The sequence below is a fragment of the Scyliorhinus torazame genome, chromosome 1 (genome assembly GCF_047496885.1).
Source record: "Scyliorhinus torazame isolate Kashiwa2021f chromosome 1, sScyTor2.1, whole genome shotgun sequence".
Classification (NCBI taxonomy): domain Eukaryota; kingdom Metazoa; phylum Chordata; class Chondrichthyes; order Carcharhiniformes; family Scyliorhinidae; genus Scyliorhinus; species Scyliorhinus torazame.
The window spans coordinates 25,088,977-25,106,691 of record NC_092707.1 but is presented as its reverse complement, the minus strand read 5'-3'; the positions used below and the strand labels follow the sequence as shown (position 1 = coordinate 25,106,691).

At 49.1% G+C, this 17,715-nt stretch overlaps 1 protein-coding gene across 2 annotated transcripts in view; it reads right to left on the bottom strand.

Moving 5' to 3' along the window:
- The window catches only part of hps4 (HPS4 biogenesis of lysosomal organelles complex 3 subunit 2), a 65,012-nt gene that overhangs the window by 1,292 nt on the left and 46,005 nt on the right, over positions 1 to 17,715 (bottom strand). Inside the window, exons 10-12 of one of the 2 annotated variants that reach the window (XR_011935093.1) lie at positions 16,527 to 17,433; positions 12,420 to 12,549; positions 710 to 807 (exon numbers count right to left, since the gene is read on the bottom strand). Coding sequence is in view for 1 of the 2 variants with exons in the window: in XM_072475969.1 (XP_072332070.1) it covers positions 710 to 812; positions 12,420 to 12,549; positions 16,527 to 17,433 (1,140 nt within the window). In the remaining variant the exon portion in view is untranslated. Of the gene's footprint in view, positions 1 to 709; positions 813 to 12,419; positions 12,550 to 16,526; positions 17,434 to 17,715 lie in introns of both variants that reach the window. The other variant, XM_072475969.1, reaches the window with a different exon arrangement.

Genomic DNA, 17,715 nt, shown 5'->3' with positions numbered 1-17,715 from the left:
ATATATTCTCAAATAATTCCTCCCAGTTGATCACTGTTCTACATTAGGTAAATGAAGAGGAGGGACAAGACCATGTAATCCCATTCCATCAATTGGTTGGCACAGCGTGAGGTAAATAAGGGTGGAAATATTTGGGCGAATGGCCATAATTTTCCAATCTTCCTTCGATACAAATCCTCAGCGTTGGACGTTCTGATGTAATGCAAACCCAGCATACAGGGTGTAGCAGCTCCTCTTTAATGATCCCAGTTTCAAACTGGGTCTCTCCTGAGTTAGTTAACCTCAGCCAGGGAAATAGTACGGGTGTCACAACTGGGGTAGCTGGGGATCATTGACCTGGATTCACCGCACCCCCCCCCCCCCCAACCACCCCTCCCACCCCGCCACCCCCCAGCCAGCCACTGGGTCATAAAAGCTGCATTATTGGCACTGGCCTTAATCAATTCGCGAAAAAGTCCCATCAATTTCAGCGTGGAAAAGATAGGCATGACTGACTTCCAATTCTCCAGAAATTGCCGGATGACTTGTCCTCCACTCGGCTCGTTGACTTCGCCAAAACCGATAGAAATATCATCTCAACATGAGGCCCCGCAACATACTGCTCCAGTTACTCAGCTAGCGTTCTGCCCGCAGTCTGACCGGATGAGTGCTAAACTCTAGACAAACGGTGTATCCTCTCCAACCTTCCCAATACTCTTACACAACGTACCGCACAATCATCTCTTGAGTAGTACTGTTGTGGTTCAAGTCCGTGTGCGTCAAAGCTGTTGCCCGGATGAAGTGAGCCTTCTGCGGGTCAGGAGAGAGCTGAGCTTTAAAAAGAAATGGAATAGTTTGGTCGCGATTATTCAATCACAAAGAGAGGTTTTGCTGCTTATTTGTCTCGGTCTACTGAAGCACATCAGATTCTACGTTACAGTTTAGTGTGTTCGGTAGGTTTCGATCCCCCCCTCCCCAGTCTTTCCCCCTCCTTTTATAAAAATTAGTTCATGAGTCATGGACGTCGCAGGCTGGGTCAGCATTTATCGCCCTTCCCTAATTGACCTTTAGGGGGCAGTCAAGAGTCAACCACATTGCTGTGGGTCTGGAGTCACATGTCGGCCAGACCAGGTAAGGACGGCAGATTTCCTTCCCTAAAAGACATTAGTGAACCAGATGGGTTTTTACGACAATCGGCAATGGTGTCATGGTCATCATTAGACTTTTAATTCCATATTTTTATTGAATTCAAATTTCACCATCTGCAGCTGTGGGATTTGAACCCGGGTCCCCAGAGCAGTACTCTGGGTCTCTGGTTTACTTGTCCAGTGACAATTTTGTCAGCCTTGTTTGCTGTGGCATTGCAAGCGCTGTAAATGCTTCACAAATGTTGTGAGGGTTCCAGCCTCTCTTCATTGCTGAAATGCTCCAGCCTACGCCACTTCCTGGTGAATGTCCTCTGCACCCATTCTAGTGCAATCACATCTTTCCTCCAGTCAGATCGTCAGTGTATGGAGATCAGAACTGCACACAAATTTTTCCCGTGTTTGCGTGGGATTCGCCCCCACAATCCAAAGATGCAGGTGGATTTAAAATTTTTTTTTTTTTTAAATTTAGTGTACCCAATTCATTTTTTTCCAATGAAGGAGCAATTTAGCGTGACCAATCCACCTACCCTGCACATCTTTGGATTGTGGGGACGAAACCCACGCAAACACGGGGAGAATGTGCAAACGCCACACGGACAGTGACCCAGAGCCGGGATCGAACCTGGGACCTCAGCGCCGTGAGGCAGCAGTACTAACCACTGCGCCACCTTGCTGCGCCAGGGTAGGTGGATTGGCCACGCTAGAATTGCCCCTTAATTGGAAAAAATGAATCGGGTACTCTAAATTAAAAAAAAACAACTGCACACGGTACTCTAGCTGTGACCGAACAAATGTTTTAGCTCCATCATAACCTCTTATAGTCTATGACTCAGTTAATAAGACAAGTATCCTATAAGCCTTCTTAACCGCCTTATCTACCCGTCCGGCTGCCCAAAATGCACCACCTCACATTTTCTAAGGTTAAATTCCATCTGCCACTGGTCTGCCCATCTGACCAACCCGTCTATATTGTCCTGTCATCTAAGGCTTTCCTCCTCGTTATTTATCGTACCACCAATTTTTGTGCCATCTGTGAACTTAATGAACCTACCACCCACATTCCCATCCAGATCATTAATGTACACTGAAAACAGCAAGGATTCCAGCACCAATCCCTGTGGAACACCACTGGATACAGCTTCCAGTCACAAAAACAACTTTCGACCATTACCATCTGCCTCCTCCAACGAAGCCAATTTTGGAAACAATTTGTCAAATTGCCCTGGATCCCATGGGCTTTAATCTTCTTGATTAGTCTCCCATGTGAGACCTTGTCAATAGCCTTGCTGAAGTCCATATAGGTTACATCAACTGCACTACCCTCAACTACACTCCTCGATACCTCCTCGAAAAGAAATCAATCAAATTTGTTAGACATGATCTCCCCCGGCAAAGCCATGCTGACTATCCTCTCCAATAATTTCCCGTCTTGAATGGTGGTACCACATTGGCTGTCCTCCAGGGCAGCACGGTGGCGCAGTGGTTAGCACTGCTGCCTCACGGTGCCGAGGACCCGGGTTCGATCCCGGCTCTGGGTCACTGTCCATGTGGAGTTTGCACATTCTCCCTGTGTCTGCGTGGGTCTCAAGGGTGGGCAAGGTAGATGGATTGGCAACGTTAAATTGTCCGTTAATTGGAAAAAAAGAAGAATTGGGCACATTGAATGTATTTTTAAAAAAAATAATAAAGGTATCCTCCAGTCCTCTGGCAACTCTCCTGTGGCTAGAGATGATTTGAAAATGAGCATCAGAGCCCCTGCAATCTCCCCTCTTGACTCACACAACAACCTCGGATATATCTCAGCTAGGCTTGGGGATTTATCCACTTCTCAGCCCATTGGAACCGCTAACTCCTCCTCCCTCTCAACGCTAAACCCAATTATATCACAGTCCCTCACCCTTCTTTCTACACCTACATGGTTCTTCTCCACAGTGAACACAGATGCAAAATACTCATTTACTATTTCAGTTGTGTCTTTCAGCTCCAGGTTGCCACTTTGTTCTCTACTCTTTCTCTGTACCTTTCATGCCACCCTCAACCTTTACAAGAACATGTTGGCTTTGTACTTTCCCTATTTCCTTTTTGAATGACTCCCACTGTCCTGATGTGGATTTTCTTACAAGTAGCTGCTCCCAGACCACTTTGGCCAGACCCTGTCTTATCTTATTCAAAACGGCCTTCCCCCAATTCAGAAACCTTGGCCGGAATTCTCCGGCCATCGGAATTCTCTTTTCCCACCGGCAGGGAACCGCCGCCCGTGCGTTTCCTGGGGAGGCTTCAATGGGAAATCCCATTGAGAAGCAGTGGGAATAGAGAATCCCGCCACCAGCAAACGGCGTGCCGCCAGGAAACACACTCGTGCGGGACCGGAGAATTCCGCCCCCTTTTTCCGGTCCATTTTTGCCTTTTTCCATAACAACCATAAACCTTACCGAGTTATGGTCACTATCATCAAAATGCTCCCCCACTGACACCTTTACCACCTGCCCGGCTTCGGTCCCTAAAATTAGATCAAGTACTGCCCCCTCTCTTGTAGGACCTTCTTCATGCTGGCTCAAAAAGTTCTCCTGGATGCATTTTATGAATTCTGCCCCCTCGAAGTCTTTCACACTTTCCCTATCTCAGTTAGTATTGGGGATTTGAAATCCCGTACTATTATTATCCTATTGTTTTTAAGACTTCTCTGAGGTTTGTCTACATAGCTGCTCTTCTATCTCTCCATGACTGTTTGGGGGTATATAGTACACTCCTAGAAATGTGACTGCCCCCTTTTTGCTTTTAAGTTCCACCCGTATAGCCTCAATTGAGAAGGTTACTAAAATACCATCCCTCCTCACTGCAGAATTGACTCCTTGATGAATTTTGCAACACCCCCTCCTCTTTTACACCCTTCCCCCATCTGAAGATTCTATACCCTGGAATATTGAGCTGCCAGTCCTGCCCCTTCCTCATAACTGATAGCAATAATATCATTCCCCCCCCCCCCCCCACACTGTACCACCACATTGTGACTAAGCTCCCCGCCAAATTAGATTTTTAGGATCCCAACAGCACTCACAAACCGCCCTGAAGGATGTTGGTCCCATTCCCAGGGGACACCATCTCAGACTAAAGGGACGATCCTTTAAAACAGAGATGAGGAGGAATTTCTTCAGCCAGAGGGTGGTGAATCTGTGGAACTCTTTGCCGCAGAAGGCTGTGGAGGCCAAATCAGTGAGTGTCTTTAAGACAGAGATATATGGGTTCTTGATTAATAAGGGGGTCAGTAGTTATGGGGAGAAGGCAGGAGAATGGGGATGAGAAAATATCGGACATGATTGAATGGCGGAGCAGACTCGATGGGCCGAGTGGCCTAATTCTGCTCCTATGTCTTATGGTCATATTATTCCGGTTCAGGTGCAACCCGTCCGACATGTACAGGTCCAACCTTCCCCAGAAATGGATCCAATAATCCAGGAAACTAAAGCCCTCCCTCCTGCGCCATCTCTTCAGCCACACATTCATCAGCTCTATCCTCCTAGTCCTATACTCACGAGCATGTGGCACCAGGGGTAATACAGAGATTCCAACCTCCGAGGTCCTGCTTTTCAATCTGCTACCCAGCTCCCTAAATTATTGCTGAGGACCTCAACCCTCTTTCTACCGATGTCATTGGTACCAATGTGAACCACGACCTCTGACTGTTCACCTTCCCCCTTCAGAATTCCCTGCAGCGATTCAGTGACATTCTTGACCCGGCACCAGGGAGGCAACACACCATCCTGGATTAATGTCTGCAGCTGCAGAAACACCAGCCTGCAACCCTCATTGTCGAGTCCCCTGCCACTATTGCTTTTCCACTCTAGCTGAACTCCCCATAGGAACCGTCTCTCTTATCGTCTTCCAATACAGAAAAACGGTTTGTGAGTGAGATGCACTCTGGGGCTTTCCTGACGACCTGCCTTGCCCACCCCCCAACGTCTTCTGACTGGTGGTCACCTATTCCCTCTCTGACTGCACTTCCTTAAGCTGCGGGGTGACCCTTTTGAAAGCGAGCTATCCATCAACCTCTTACCCTCGCGGATGCAACCTGTGGCTCCCGCCAACGCTCTAACACCAAAACCCGGCTCTCAAGCTGGTCAAACCGGCGGCACTTCCTGCAAATGTGGTCATCCAGACTGCACGGAGCATCTAGGAATTTCCCACATAATGCAGGGAGTGCAAAACACGGGACTGAGCTCCCCAGTCATGCCTGACGTTAAAACACGCTTGCGTTAACTTTCCGCCAATTAGTTATTTAAAAACAAATCTTACCTTTCCTCAATATAGCTTCAAGTTTGAGAATAACAACTGACCCGCTACTTACCAACCAGCTCTCCCCCCTGCAGCCTCCTGCAGCAGGGCAAGACCACTCTCTGAAGATTAAAAAGATGGAAAGCAAAAAAAGCAAGGGAAGGCCTCTTTCCCCACTGGACCGAGTTCCCAAACACACACCCTCACTCTGGCTGTGTCTCACTCAGGGTACGCTCCTTCCCTACCGTGCCTGCGCTTACCTTATTGATGGCGCACTTCCAACAGCCTCTTTATTAGTTTGAGCTGAGATGAGTCACACACCAATTAAGCTTCAACGGTAATCAACACCTATGAGGCCCTATTGAGGCTGCAGGGGATTGTTTTCATTTCTAAATCCTTCCAGAGTCTCACACTGCCTCCAGTCCTACTTCCCGTTCCCATTGCCCACTCTCCTGAATCTGGGTTGTTGCTAATCCTCAGCAAGGTGAGCAGCTCCTGGAGAAAACTGAGTCAGGCCTGCCATGGGGTCTGCATGGGGGGGGGGGGGGGGGGGGGGCTGCTACATCTGTGGGAGGGAGATGGTGCAGGTAGATGCCCAGAACACGGGCCAACAGACCCGGATACGGCACAATCCCATGAGATAAGAGATGGTCGGTGACCCTGACCTCTACACTAAACAACCTGCACCATGCAACATCTCTCCCCGCCTTCAGCAGCTTCCTCGCAACCTTCCCATTCTTGCCCCAGTGTCCGGTCTATCCTTTGGGAAAGCAGACAGAAGCACTGTTCTGCCTAAAGAGACTGTCTGGATTGGAGAGCGCTGAGGGCATCTGCTGGTCACATTGCACACAGCACCTTCTTCTCTCCTGTTGTTGCCTTCACTGACTTTTAGAACCATAGAATCCCTACAGTGCAGAAGGAGGCCATTTGGCCCATCGATTCTGCACCAGCCCTTGCTCCGATAGAGCACCCTACCCAGTCCCAATCCACCCGTTCCTATCCCCATAACCCCAATATTAGCATGGCCAATTCAGATCTTTGGACTGTGGGAGGAAACCGGAGCACCCGGAGGAAATCCGCGCAAACACAGGAAGAAAGTGCAAACTCCACAGTCACCCGAGATTGGAATCGAACCTGGGTCCCTGGCGCTGTGAGGCGGCAGTGCTAACCACTGTGCCACCGTGCATCGTGGGTGGATAAGTGGAGCTGAGTCCACAGTGATATCTGCCATTGAATGGCGGAGCAGGCTCGAAGGACCAGATGGCCTACTCCTGCTCGTTGTTCTTATGTTCTTACGTGCCGCCCTTGCAAGCTGAATGAAATCTGGGGCGGGATTCTCCGACCCCCACGCGCCGCGCCGGTCGACGGGCCCCCCCCCCCCGGCGATTCTCCGACCCGTGATGGGCCGAAGTCCCGCTGCTAGAATGCCGGTCCCGCCGGCGTGAATTAAACCACCTCCCTTACTGGCGGGACCAGGCGGCGCGAGCGGGGTCCTGGGGGGGGGGGGGCGCAGGGCGATCTGGCCCCGGGGGGGTGCCCCACGGTGGCCTGGCCCGCGATCGAGGCCCACCGATCCGCGGGCGGGCCTGTGCCGCGGGGGCACTCTTTCCCCTCCGCGTCGGCCGTGTAGGTCCCCCGATGGTCGGCGCGGAGCTGGCTCCCCGGCGGAGTCCCTTCGGCCCCGGCTGGCATGGTGCCAAAGGCCTTCCCGCCAGCCGGTGGGGCGGCAATCACTCCGGCGTGGGCCTAGCCCCTAAAGGTGAGGGCTTGGCCCCTAAAGGTGCGGAGAAATCCGCACCTTTGGGGCGGCCTAGCTCCAGAGTGGTTCACGCCACTCCATCCCACCGGGACCCCCCGCCCCGCCGGGTCGGGGAGAATCCCGCCCCTGATTTAATTAGACAACATCTAGGCTGTCCCTAATATACTGAGGAATGTTTGTCCATTTTAGTTATTTATCAGAATTTTAAAATGTGTGTGGGCATTGCCTGATTGAGACTCAATGGTAGTTGTCAAAAGACAGACTTGGAGCATTGCAGGGAAATGGGGAAAGGTGGGGCTAACTGGATTGTTCTTCAGAAGAGCCGACGCAAACGCAGTGAGCCAAATGGCTTTCTTCTGTACACCACCGTGTTCTGCTTTTATGCAACAAACCCCAGCAGTAAGATGGTGGCCTGATGGAAAGTCAATTAAACCTGGAAATGTTTATGTGGAACTTCACCCAATATCTCAGTCACAGGTTATAAATTAACAATGCAACAATTGGGTCCAGTGCCCTGGAGTAAGGAGGGGCAAAATAAATTCTGTCTTCATCCCGTAATCCTGACCCAGAGAGCCCCGCTGGAAAGGGAATGCCTGAATCCGAGGCGAGCGGCTTCATTTGTGAAGACCTTCGCCACCAACCCCAAAACAGCCAAATCACCTGCCGACACTCACTGATACAGCTCGCCCAAAATAGGAATGTCCACTTGGGTATGACCTTTGAGTATGGTCAGTCCCTTCAGAAGAGAAATCGAGGGCGGCACGTTGGCACAGTGGTTGGCATTGCTGCCTACGGCGCTGAGGACCCGGGTTTGAATCCCGGCTCTGGGTCACCGTCCGTGTGGAGTTTGCACATTCTCCCCGTGTCCTTGTGGGTTTCACACCCACAGCCCAAAGGTGTGCTGGTTAGGTGGATTGGCCACGTTAAATTGCCCCTTAATTGGAAAATAAAGAAATCATTGGGTACGCTAAAGTTTAAAAAAAAAGAGAAATCGAAAGAAGTATACACACACACGCAAAGACCATACGTACACAAACACATACACCACACAAGCCCATACACCATACACACACAAACACATACATACACAACATATACATCACACACACTCGAGTCACAGACTAGCGTTACAGACTCTCTTCGGTTGTGGCAAGGCCTAAACAACATAACGGGCGACAAAGAGAAGCCGAGCAGTATCTCTGGCAGCAGCGCACCCCTCCCCGATGAACTCATTGCATTCTGTGCTCGGTTCGAGCAGGAAAACATCAATCCGCTGTCGACTGCTCCAGCAGCCCCGGACATTCCTGTACTCACAGTCACAACTTCTGAAGTCAGATCGACTTTCCTGAAAGTGAACCCTCGGAAGGCGACTGGCCCGGACGGGATCCCTGGTCGTGCACTCAGAGCATGCGCGGACCAGCTGGCAGAGGTATTCGCGGACAACTTTAACCTGTCCTACTCCATTCCGAAGTCCCCACCTGCTTCAAGAAGACCACCATCATACCGGTACCAAAGAAGAACCAGGCAACGTGCCTCAATGACTACCGTCCGGTGGCCTTGACATCAATCATAATGAAGTGCTTCGGGAGGTTGGTCATGAAGTACACTGACTCCATATTCCCAGGATGCCTAGATCCACTGCAATTCTCATACCGCCAGAACCGGTCCACAGCAGACATCATCTCCCTGCCCCTACACTCATCCCTGGAGCATCTCGACAGCAAGGACTCCTACATTAGACTCCTATTTATTGACTACAGCTCTGCGTTCAACACCGTAATCCCAGTCAAGCCCATATCAAAGCTCCAAAACCTAGGACTTGGCTCCTCACTCTAAAACTGGATCCTCGACTTTCTGAGCCACAGACCACAATCAGTAACACCTCCTCCACGATAGTCCTCAATACCGGGTCCCCGCAAGGCTGCATACTTAGCCCCCTATTATACTCCCTGTACACACACGACTGCGTGGCAAAATTTGGTTCCAACTCCATCTACAAGTTTGCTGACAACACCACCATTGTTCGGATCTCGAATAACGACGAGTCCGAATACAGGAGGGAGATAGAGAACCTAGTGGAATGATGTAGCGACAACAATCTCTCCCTCAATGCCAGCAAAACTAAAGAGCTGGTCATTGACTTCAGGAAGCAAAGTACTGAACACACCCCTGTCATCATCAACGGGGCCGAGGTGGAGATGGTTGACAGCTTCAAATTCCTAGGGGTACACATCACCAACAATCTGTCCTGGTCCACCCACGTCGACGCTACGACCAAGAAAGCACAACAGCACCTATAGTTTTCAGGAAACTAAGGAAATTCGGCATGTCCACACTGATTCTTACCAACTTTTACAGATGCACCATAGAAAGCATCCTATCGGGCTGCATCACAGCCTGGTATGGCAACCGCTCGGCCCAAGTCTGCAAGGAGCTTCAGAGTCGTGAACACCGCCCAGTCCATCACACGAACACGCCTCCCATCTCTTGACCCTATCTACTCCTACCTTGGGAAAGCGGGCAGCATAATCAAAGACCCCTCCCACCCGGCTTACTCACTCTTCCAACTTCTTCCATCGGGCAGGAGATACAAATGTCTGAGAACACGCACGAACAGACTCAAAAACAGCTTCTTCCCCACTGTCGCCAGACTCCTAAATTACCCTTTTATGGATTGACCTAATTAATACTATATTCTTGCATGCTTCACCCGATGCCGGTGTCTATGTATTTACATTGTGTAGCTTGTGTTGCCTTCTTATGTATTTTCTTTTTTTTTCATGTACTTAATGATCTGTTTGAGCTGCTCGCAGAAAAATACTTTTCACTGTACCGCGGTACACGTGACAATAAACAAATCCAAATACATACACAAACACATACACCATACACCAACAGACACACACACATACATCACACACACAAACATACATACACAACACATTTATCACAAACACACATACATACACAGCTCATTTTCACACACACATACACCACACAAACACATACACCATACACACAAACACACCACACACACAAATATACATACACCGCAGACACAAACATATACACCAGACACGGACGCATACATAGACAAACACATACACACATCACACAAACACATACACCACGGACTTCCGGTGACGGTGGGCGGGAGCCGGCCGCACAATGGAGGGCTCCCGGGCGGCAACGGCATTTTCGGGGCTTTAAGCCCGGTCCCAGGGTCCGCAGAGGCGGCAGAAGAAGGGAGAGGGCACGGAGGAGGCAGTGAAGACACAGGAGGAAAAAAGGAACAAAGAAAAATGTCGAGGGTGAGCAAGAAAACGGCCGAAGAAAAAAACAGCTGGAGGTCCGTCGGGGAGTGGAAAGGTCACCGCGGGGTCACCAGGAAAAATGGAGGCTGGAGCACCAGGGGAGGCCGCACTGCTTACGGCTGAAGAAATAACTAAGGTGATGGCTGCGGAATTTGAAAAGCAGTTGGCGCAGATTGCGAAATGCATGGAGATGGTGAGGAAGGAGATGAGGGAGGTTTTGAGTGTGCTGGTGGAGGAGGCGGTTTCCCCGGTGAGGACGGAGGTGGCGAGCGCAGTGGCGGAGGTGCGAGAGCAAGGGGAGGCGCTGAAGGAAGTGGAGGAGACGTTATTGCAGCACGGTGATCAACTTGCCTCGACGGGGAAAGAGATGCGGAAGGTGATGGATACTAACAAGGATCTGCGAGGAAAAATGGAAGACCTGGAAAACAGATCCAGGCGACAGAATTTGAGGATTGTGGGGCTGCCCGAAGGAGTTGAAGGACCGAAGCCGACTGAGTACTTTGCCGCGATGCTGGCAAAATTATTGGGGGAGGGGGAGGATCCCTCCCGATATGAACTGGATCGAGCTCATCGGTCGTGGAGGCCTATACCAAAGGCGAGTGAGCCGCCAAGGGCAGTGACTCTGTGCTTCCGTAGGTACAGGGTGAAGGAGAAGGTCCTGAGCTGGACCAAGCAGAAGCGGGTGGTGCAGTGGGCTGGAGCTGGTATACGTGTATACCAGGACTTTACGGTGGAGCTGGCAAGGAGGCAGGCTGCCTTCAACTGGGTGAAGAGGGCACTGTACATTAGCAAGGTGCGGTGCGGCATTGTATATCCAGCGAAGCTGAGGGTGACTTACAAGCTCAGGGACTTTTATTTTGGAACGGCGGAAGCAGCGGAGGAGTTTGCGAAGGCAGAAGGACTGTGGCAGAACTGACAAATTGAGGAATGGCCATGTGCCGATGTAACCTCATGACTGTATTTTCGTCTTTTTTGTATCATTGCGCGCGGGTGTAGGGGCTAAAGGAGCCAATGTTGTATATATTTGGACAAGGGAAGGGACGGGACTTTCACTCGAAACGAGAGTTCTTTGGGGTGTAGGTGGATAGGCGGGGTTTGTGTGCTAAAAGGGGATCTTTGGGCTTTCCTAGGGCCGGGCAAGTGGGAAAGGGACCCGGGCAGGGGCCTCCACGCTGGCCGGTGTGTGCCGGCCAGTGAACGGGAGTGAGGTGGGGGGAGGGGCTGCGGCCATCGGAGCCTGGCAGAACAGGGTCCGAGTGGTCTAGCCGGGGTGGAAAATTGGGGGGAAGGAACCGAGGTTGGGAGGAGGAGTTTTCACAAGAGGCAGTGGACGGGAGGAGCTGGAGGCCTGGGGTGGGGGGGCTGTGTAGATTAAGGGTGACTGTGGGTAATCCCTGATTCCTTTTTGTCATTTGTTTATGTAAACATGCGGGTTGAGGTTTGGGGGTTGGTGGGTAGATGGGATCGTTGTTATTATGGGGACTGACATATCTTGCTGATTATTGTTTATTGTTGATGGATGTAAATGTGGGAGAAAATGTGAAAAAGGAGAATAAATTTTTTTAAAAAGAAAACACATACACCACACAAACACCATACACACCACACACATAGATATACAAACACCGCAGACACAAATACCTACACCACGCACACACACACACAACCCACACATACACTGTAATAAAGTGTTCATCAATAATTCTGGGATATAGTCTAAATAAAATGCAAAATTATACCTAAGTCTCCAAAGGTTAGGTGGATAGGGCTGGAGTAGGGGGGGGGGGGGAGAAATTGGGCCTAGGTGGGGTGCTCTTTCAGAGGGTCGGTGTGGACGCGATGGGTCGAATGGCCTCCTTCTGCATGATAGGGATTCTATGACTCTATGATACACACGCACATACACATATACCCATATATACACACATGACACACACGAATACTGACCTGTGAGGATATGCTGAATGCGGTCATAATGTGCAAAGTTGTGGCCAAATATGTTACAGAAATTCCTGTTGAGTAAATTTTCACTCAGGTGAACTTCTAAGCCATTCAAAGATGCCAGGGTGCTGTGATACTGTAGAAGAAACACAAATGGTTGGATTTGCTTGATCAAACAGAGAGGGATAATTGGCAAAAGGTGTGTAATTGCAGTGAACACTGAGTTTGATGCATTGCGCATCCAAACGTCTGCAAAATTCAAAGTATCTGTCTAACGATTGTGTCCCCTCAGTGCTTTTATTTTTTTAAGTGCACCACTGAACGTTTTTGTATGAAATGGAGTCTTTTCCTTTAGTCGTTCATGGGATGTGGGTGTCACTGGCAAGACCAGCATTTATTGCCCGTACATAATTGCCCTTGAACATGCATGCCACGCCACTTCAGAGGGAAGTTAGAATGCAACCACGTTGCTGAGGGTCTGGAGTCACATGTCGGCCAGACCAGGTAAGGATGGAAGATTTTCTGCTCTGAAAAGATATTAGTGAACTAGATGGGGTTTTTCTAACAATCAATGATACCTTCATGATCACCATTCCTGAGGCCAGCTTTTAATTTCGGGTTTATTAATTGAGTATGAATGCCACCTGCTGCCATGGTGGGATTTGAAACCATGTCCCCTGTGCCTTGGCGTCAGGGTTATGGGCGGCACAGTAACGCAGTGGTTAGCACTGTTGCTTCACAGCGCCAGGGACCCGGGTTCGATCCCCGGCTTGGGTCACTGTCTGTGCAGAGCCTGCACGTTCTCCCCGTGTCTGTGTGGGTTTCCTCCGGGGGCACCGGTTTATCCCACAAGTCCCGAAAGACGTGCTTGTTAGGCAATTTGGGCATTCTGAATTCTCCCTCTGTGTACCCGAACAGGCGCTGGAATGTGGCGACTAGGGGATTCTCACAGTAACTTTGGTTTCCTCCCACAGTCCAAAGGTGTGCGGGTTAGGTGGATTGGCCATGCTAAATTGCCCTTAGTGTCCAAAACATGTTAAGTGAGGGTTACTGGGTTACGGGATAGGGTAGATACGTGGGCTTCAGTAGGGTGCTTTTTGTAAGGGCCGGTGCAGACTCATAGAATTTACAGTGCAGAAGGAGGCCATTCGGCCCATCGAGTCTGCACCGGCTCTTGGATAGAGCACCCTACCCAAGCCCACACCCCACCCTATCCCCATAACCCAGTAACCCCACCCAACACTAAGGGCAGTTTTGGACACTAAGGGCAATTTAGCATGGCCAATCCACCTAACCTGCACATCTTTGGGCTGTGGGAGGAAAGCGGAGCACCCAGAGGAAACCCACGCAGACACGGGGAGAACGTGCAGACTCTCACAGACAGTGACCCAAGCTGGGAATCGAACCTGGGACCCTGGAGCTGTGAAGCAATTGTGCTATCCACTATGCTACCGAGCTGCCCTCGATGGGCCGAATGGCCTCCTTCTGCACTGTAAATTTTGTGATTCTATAATTCATTGGGGTGTTAATGTGAGTTTACTTGTGACACTAATAAAGATTATTATTATCTTTTATTCTTTCACGGGGTGTGTGGGCATTTGGCCACAGTGCTGTTGGGGAGGGAGTTCCAGGATTTTGACCCAGAGACAGTGAAGCAACGGCGATATATCTCCAAGTCAGGATGGTGAGTGGCATGGAGAGGAACCTGCAGGTGGTGGTGTCCCCACGTGCCTGCTGCTCTTGTCCTTCTAGGCGGACGAGGTTGTGTGGTTTGGAAGGTGCTGTTGAAGAAGTCACAAGCAGTGGCATTACCACTTGAAGCAGCAGCTCTCATTGAGAAGTGCATTAAAATTAAAATAAATGTGGTAACCACTGTACTGAAAATAGTGCACAACAGCTGATACCAAAACAGCAAGTTGAGGGTTTCCTAAAAAAAAACCCAGTAAACACGTTAGTGATTTGATTGGGACGCATTCAATATAACTGAGATGTTTCCAAGCCAAGTTATATAAAGCTGATGTTTGTGGTGCAACATTTCATTATTTTTTCATGATATGTGTTGGCGGATATTACAGTGAACACTAATTAACAGGTTCCTTTGTTGGATAATGCCTCATCCTCAAATATCTGCACGAAAAATGCTGGACGGAATTTAACATCCTTGGCACAGAGTGCTGGTTTTATATATATATATTTTTTTCAATTAAGGGGCAATTTAGCGTGGCCAATCCACTTACCCTGCACATCCTTGCGCACCCCCACCCCCCCTACCCCCACCCCTTGGCATTGGCCTCTGTTTCAGTAAAGAGCCAAAACACTGCCGGAATGGCGCTCCTGGACATGCCAATTCAGGAAAAAACCACAACACGAAGAGCTATTGATATTGGTAACAGCAGGGCAGCAAGGTGGCGCAGTGGTTAGCATTGCTGCCTCACGGCGCCGAGGCCCCAGGTTCGATCCCGGCTCTGGGTCACTGTCCGTGTGGAGTTTGCACATTCTCCCCGCGTTTGCGTGGGTTTCACCCCCACAACCAACGATGTGCAGGGTAGGTGGATTGGCCACGCTAAATTGCCCTTAATTGGTAAAAATGAATTGGGTATTCTGAATTTATTTTAAAAAAAGATATTGATAATGGCTCTTCGTAAAGGAGAAAAAAAAACCTCAACACTAGGCTGCAATTTTTTGGCAGTACTCACGCCAGAGACTAATCCAGCCATAATTTGCTGAAAAAAGTAACTACTTCCGTCTCCTGTCTATATTTAATGTTTTTGCAGCCACATTCTATTATTACTCTCTTCTAACATCATTGATGAAAAAAGAGACATGTTGTCAAAGTTTTTTGTCTTTCACTCAACAGGTGAAATATAAATTAAATATGCTTATTTTAATAAAGCGAATTCGAGTGCGGCACGCTGCCGCAGTGGTTAGCACTGCTGCCTCACGGCGCAGAGGACCCGGGTTCAATCCTGGCCCCAGGTCACTGTCCATGTGGAGTTTGCACATGGTCTGTGTGGGTCTCATCCCCACAACCCAAAGATTCCCGTATCAGCCTCCCTGAACAGGTGCCAGAATGTGGTGACTAGGGGCTTTTCACAGTAACTTCATTTGAAGCCTACTTGTGACAATAAGCGATTTTTCATTTTATGTGCAGGGTAGGAGGTTTGGCCAGTAAAGTCAAAGAGAACCCAAAGATGTTTTACCAATATATTAATGGTAAACGGTTAGTTAAGGAAAAAATGAGACCTATCAGAGATGAAGGAGGGAACTTTGTGTATATATGCAGAGGCTGTGGAAAGGGTTTCAAATGAAGACCCCTCCCGCCGGGTTATTCTCTCTTCCAAACGTGTCCATCAGGCAGGAGATACAAAAGTCTGAGAACACGCATAAACAGATTCAAAACCAACTTGTTCCCCACTGTTACCAGACTCCTGAATGACCCTCTTATGGACTGAACTGATCTCTCCACACATCTTCTCACTGAGTAGTACTACACTCCTGTATGCTTCACCCGATGTCAATGCCTATGTATTTACATTGTGTATTTATCGTATGTCCCATGTGTTTTCATGTATGGAGCGATCTGCCTGGACTGTATGCACAACAATACTATTCACTGTATGTAGGGACACGTGCCAATAAATCAAATCAAATCCAAAAATTGCCCCTTAATTGGAAAAAAATAGAATTGAGCATGTTAAATTTATAAAAATAAAGCGAATTCTGAGGAGTACAAAACACAAAGCTTGTCTAACCTTTCAGCAATACTGAAGTTCTATACATTCAAACGACTTTCTTTTTTTTTTTAAAACCCCACAATTTTTTTTTAAATTTAGAATACCCAATTATTTTTTTTCCCAGTTAAGGGGCAATTTAGCGTGGCCAATCCACCTAGCCGGCACATCTTTGGATTGTGGGGCTGAAACCCACGCGGACATGGGGAGAATGTGCAAACTCCACACGGACAGTGATCCAGGGCCGGGATTCGAACCCGGGTCCTCAGCGCCGCAGACCCAGTGCTAACCACTGCGCCACCGTGCCGCCCCCAAACGACTTTCTAACAACGTTCCCGGACTAGCCTCACTTTAACATCAGGCAGAGTTTCAAATTACTTACAACATCTTCAATGGCGCTAGGATTGGCTCTCAATCCATTTTCAGCCAGGAGAAACATTACCAGCTCTTTCACCGTATGAACGTAAAGATTTAGTTCCACTAAATTTCCCCCGTCTTTGGGTTCATCCAGGCTTTCCTTCTTCGGGGCTGCAGTCTGCTCACTTTCCACACCCTCTTCTCTATACTCTGCCGGTAATGCAGTGCTATGAGAGTCTCTAGCCAAGGCACTGTGAGACAGTAGAGTATCGGCATGCAACACGTGCTTATGTTGTTGTGAGGACACAGTCTGGACCTCAATAGAAGAGGTTAAAGGAGGCCAAACACTGGGATCGTTCTGGTTGCGACCAGCATCGGTTTCATATTCAGAAAGAAGCGGCCCTCTCGGAGAATCAGAGATGGTGCATTTACTAACGGAATTTAAAATCGGACCACTGATACGTTCAGAATATCTTGTCGCTCTTTCAATGCTTCTGTCATTTGCATCTTCTGCCAATTCCACGTAGAGGTCACACACTTCCTTGCGAACTGTGCCAGTCCGTTCCTCGTCCAATTTTAACGAAAAGCAAGAGTTGCCAGGAGGGGAAAAGGTTACAGGAATGGAAGACAATGGGATTTTGTTCTGAGGCAGAGACTTTGCACTCCCTGAAGACTTGTCGTCAACCTCTAGTGCATGAGGTGAAGTGGGAAGTTCGGCTTGGTCGTTCTGAGCTGGGTCCATGGAGTCTGCTGGTCTATCAATGTTTTTGGAACTTGGATGTGGGTTCTCAAGCGCAGTGTAGGTTTCACACTCAGAGTGCCTGTCCTCGTCATTCATTTCCTCGGGATCTGGACTGGCTGACAGTGTTCTGGAGAGCGGCCTTTTCTCAGCCTTCACCTCAATCAAATCTGGCTTTGGAGACTCGGGTACACTACAAGAGAAGCAAAATGAGCTTTGTTCCAAATTCTATTTTACTTCAAGACATTAATGTTGACCCCACAGTGACTCAAGTACGTTTCAACAATTAAGCAACATAAGGATTTTCTTCCTTTGATCATTTTCTCCCATCTTTGTAAACCCTTCATCATGGGGTTCCTTGGGTGTCCTTCACCCTCCAGCAATGCCTAACTGGCCATTTATGGGCAGCAACAAAATTGACAACTATTCTATCATTGAGCTCATCTACCACCCACATGCACTTCTCCCCTGGGTC